Source organism: Etheostoma spectabile, unplaced genomic scaffold, assembly GCF_008692095.1.
Source record: "Etheostoma spectabile isolate EspeVRDwgs_2016 unplaced genomic scaffold, UIUC_Espe_1.0 scaffold00001218, whole genome shotgun sequence".
Lineage (NCBI taxonomy): Eukaryota > Metazoa > Chordata > Actinopteri > Perciformes > Percidae > Etheostoma > Etheostoma spectabile.
The window spans coordinates 31676-35260 of NW_022602707.1; the positions used below are offsets into that span (position 1 = coordinate 31676).

The following is a 3585-nucleotide window of genomic DNA, read 5'->3' on the forward strand; positions in this document are numbered from 1 at the left end:
CACTTCCTGAGGAGAATGAAGCAGGAGGAGCTGGCTGACCGTCTGCAAAGCAGTAAGAGGGTTTCTCTAAAGAGTTAACATGCTGGATGAACGGGATATTTGTCTCAAAACATTTTACAAAATATATTTATGTACTCGTTCTCTGAGGAAATGATAAATCATGTTCTAAGTCTGAATGATCTTCTTTGTTGTGTGTTCATTCAGGAAGTCATTGTGGAGTTTGTAAGCGTAAACTCAAATCTAACCAGCAGAAGACGTTCCAGTGTATGTTTGAGGGGATTGCTAAAGAAGGAAACCCAACCCTTCTGAATCAGATGTTCACAGAGATCTACCTCATGGAGGGAGGGGCTGCAGAGGTCAATGATGAACATGAGGTCAGACAGATTGAAACAGCATCCAGGAAACCAGACAGACCAGAAACAACAATCAGACAAGAAGACATCTTTAAAGCCCCACCTGGAAGAGATGAACCAATCCGAACCGTGATGACAAAGGGAGTGGCTGGCATCGGGAAAACAGTCTTAACACAGAAGTTCACTCTGGACTGGGCTGAAGGCAAAGCCAACCAGGACGTCCAGTTCATATTCCCATTCACCTTCAGAGAGCTGAATGTGCTAAAAGAGAGAAAGTTCAGCTTGGTGGAACTTGTTGATTACTTCTTTGTGAAACCAAAGAAGCAGGAATCTGCCGGTTTGAAGAGGTTGTGTTCATCTTTGACGGTCTGGATGAGTGTCGACTTCCTCTGGACTTCCTCAACACTGAGATCCTGACTGATGTTACAGAGTCCACCTCAGTGGGTGTGCTGCTGACAAACCTCATCAGGGGGATTCTGCTTCCCTCTGCTCACCTCTGGATAACCACACGACCTGCAGCAGCCAATCAGATCCCTCCTGGGTGTGTTGACATGGTGACAGATATCAGAGGATTCACTGACCCACAGAAGGAGGAGTACTTCAGGAAGAGATTCAGAGATGAGGAGCAGGCCAGCAGGATCATCTCCCACATCAAGAGATCAAGAAGCCTCCACATCATGTGCCACATCCCAGTCTTCTGCTGGATCACTGCTACAGTTCTGGAGGACATGTTGAAGACCAGAGAGGGAGGAGATCTGCCCAAGACCCTGACTGAAATGTACATTCACTTCCTGGTGGTTCAGTCCAAAGTGAAGAACATCAAGTATGATGGAGGAGCTGAGACAGATCCACACTGGAGTCCAGAGACCAGGAAGATGATCGAGTCTCTGGGAAAACTTGCTTTTGAGCAGCTGCAGAAAGGGAACCTAATCTTCTATGAATCAGACCTGACAGAGTGTGGCATCAATATCAGAGCAGCTTCAGTGTGTTCAGGAGTGTTCACACAGATCTTTAAAGAGGAGAGAGGACTATACCAGGACAAGGTGTTCTGCTTCGTCCATCTGAGTGTTCAGGAGTTCCTGGCTGCTCTTCATGTCCATCTGACATTCATCAACTCTGGAGTCAACCTGCTGGCAGAAGAACAAAAAACCTCCAAGCTGTCTAGAGTCTTCAGAGACAAAACAAGTTTCTACCAGAGTGCTGTGGACAAGGCCTTACAAAGTCCAAATGGACACCTGGACTTGTTTCTCCGCTTCCTCCTGGGTCTTTCACTGCAAACAAATCAGAGTCTCCTACGAGGTCTGCTGACACAGAAAGGAAGTAGCTCAAAGACCAATCAGAAAACAGTGGATTACATCAAGAAGAAGATCAGTGAGAATCTGTCTGCAGAGAGAAGCATCAATCTGTTCCACTGTCTGAATGAACTGAATGATGATTCTCTAGTGGAGCAGATCCAACAGTCCCTGAGTTCAGGAAGTCTCTCCACAGATAAACTGTCTCCTGCTCAGTGGTCAGCTCTGGTCTTCATCTTACTGTCATCAGAAGAAGATCTGGACGTGTTTGACCTGAAGAAATACTCTGCTTCAGAAGAAGCTCTTCTGAGGCTGCTGCCAGTGGTCAAAGCTTCCAACAAAGCTCTGTACGTGCACACACAGTTATTCAGATTAAATGGAGTTTTCCTCATTCTCAAAAAAGTATCTGTAATTGTTTTGTCATTTCTATTTTTCATCTTCAGACTGAGTGGCTGTGAGCTGTCAGAGAGAAGCTGTGAAGCTCTGTCCTCAGTTCTCAGCTCCCAGTCTTCTAGTCTGAGATATTTGGACCTGAGTAAAAACAACCTGCAGGATTCAGGAGTGGAGCTAGTGTCAGTTGGACTGAAGAGTCCTCACTGTACATTGGAAATTCTCAGGTTAGTGTACTGTTATTTGAAAATTATGACCACTTTAGTTCTTTCTTTTTCTTATTTTAATAATAAAAATGGACTGGCTGAATATTATTTTCAGACTGAGTGGCTGTTACCTGTCAGAGAGAAGCTGTGAAGCTCTGTCCTCAGTTCTCAGCTCCCAGTTCTCTAGTCTGAGAGAGCTGGACCTGAGTAACAACAACTTCAGGATTCAGGAGTGGAGCTGGTGTCTCCTGGACTAAACAGTCCACACTGTACACTTGAAACTCTCAGGTGAGTGTACTCTTATATGCATATTAATGTGTCTACCTGTGAGAATACCTGTTTTAGACTCTCAGGTTAGTATCCCACTATTTGAAAGGATGACCTTTGATCTGTTATTTTTTCATATTAATAATTGAATAAACTTATTATCTGATGGATTTCAGACTAAGGGCTGTAACCTGTCAGAGAGAAGCTGTGAGCTCTGCCCTTAGTTCTCAGCTCCCAGTCTCCTAGTCTAAGAGAGCTGGACCTGAGTAACAACAACCTGCAAGATTCAGGAGTAGAGCTGGTGTCAGCTGGACTGAAGAGTCCACACTGCAGACTGGAAACTCTCAGGTTAGTGTACTGCTCTTTAAAAACAAATTTAAACACTTTCCTTATGCTGTGTTAAATGTGGTAACAATATTGCACTGAAGGATAGCTGACTCAGCAACGTTTCAACAGTATGTCTTGGTTCATAGCACGTAAACTTGGACTTGAATGTGCCGTTTTGGTAAATGACACAACATTGATTATTTTTAATCTTTACCACACTTGAAATTGTATTCAGTTTTTAATTTGAGGGTTATCACAACTATGTTGAATATACTGTGCAGGAATTACACTGTGTGTGTGTGTGTGTGTGTGTGGGGTGTGTGGTGTGTGTGTGTGTGTGTGTGTGTGTGTGTAGGTCTCTCAGGGTTCTGGTCTCAGAGGAGGCTGTACTTCTCTGTTGTCAGCTCTGCGCTCCAAACCCTCCCATCTGAGAGTGCTGGACCTGAGCTACAATCAACTAGGAGACTAGGAGTGAAGCTGCTGTCGCTGGACTTAAGGATCCACACTGGAGACTGGACACTATCAGGTATGGACCAGATGGACAACCCCTGTTCCTCTGTCTCTAACTGAAGAACCTCTGGCGGGTTCAAGTTTAATGAGGGTTGAGCAATTTTCGAATTTCTGTCGTTTTCTAAAACCAGTTATAGAAAGGAACAAGAATTGGCTCAGTCAACCCAAACAAGAGTTAAGAAAATGTGCCAATAGCCAATGATAAAAAAGGCAGAACATGAATGGTGTTTCTATCTTTCT

General features: G+C 44.3%; 1 protein-coding gene across 1 annotated transcript; it reads left to right on the top strand.

Annotated features, from left to right (window-relative positions):
- Window positions 1-642: 642 nt before the first annotated feature.
- LOC116674861 (NLR family CARD domain-containing protein 3-like) lies at window positions 643-2528 on the top strand. Its single transcript, XM_032507072.1, has 3 exons — window positions 643-1992; window positions 2089-2262; window positions 2357-2528. The coding sequence occupies exons 1-3, from the start codon at window positions 905-907 to the stop codon at window positions 2496-2498; spliced, it is 1404 nt and encodes a 467-aa protein (XP_032362963.1). The 5' UTR covers window positions 643-904; the 3' UTR covers window positions 2499-2528.
- The last annotated feature ends 1057 nt before the right edge of the window (window positions 2529-3585 follow it).

Excerpts from the sequence above, each read along its gene's own strand:
- LOC116674861 (XM_032507072.1), top strand. The coding sequence starts at position 905 with ATGGTGACAGATATCAGAGGATTCACTGACCCACAGAAGGAGGAGTAC. Across the intron at positions 1,993-2,088 it reads AAAGCTTCCAACAAAGCTCT|ACTGAGTGGCTGTGAGCTGT; the intron begins GTACGTGCACAC and ends TTTCATCTTCAG. Across the intron at positions 2,263-2,356 it reads TGTACATTGGAAATTCTCAG|ACTGAGTGGCTGTTACCTGT; the intron begins GTTAGTGTACTG and ends TATTATTTTCAG.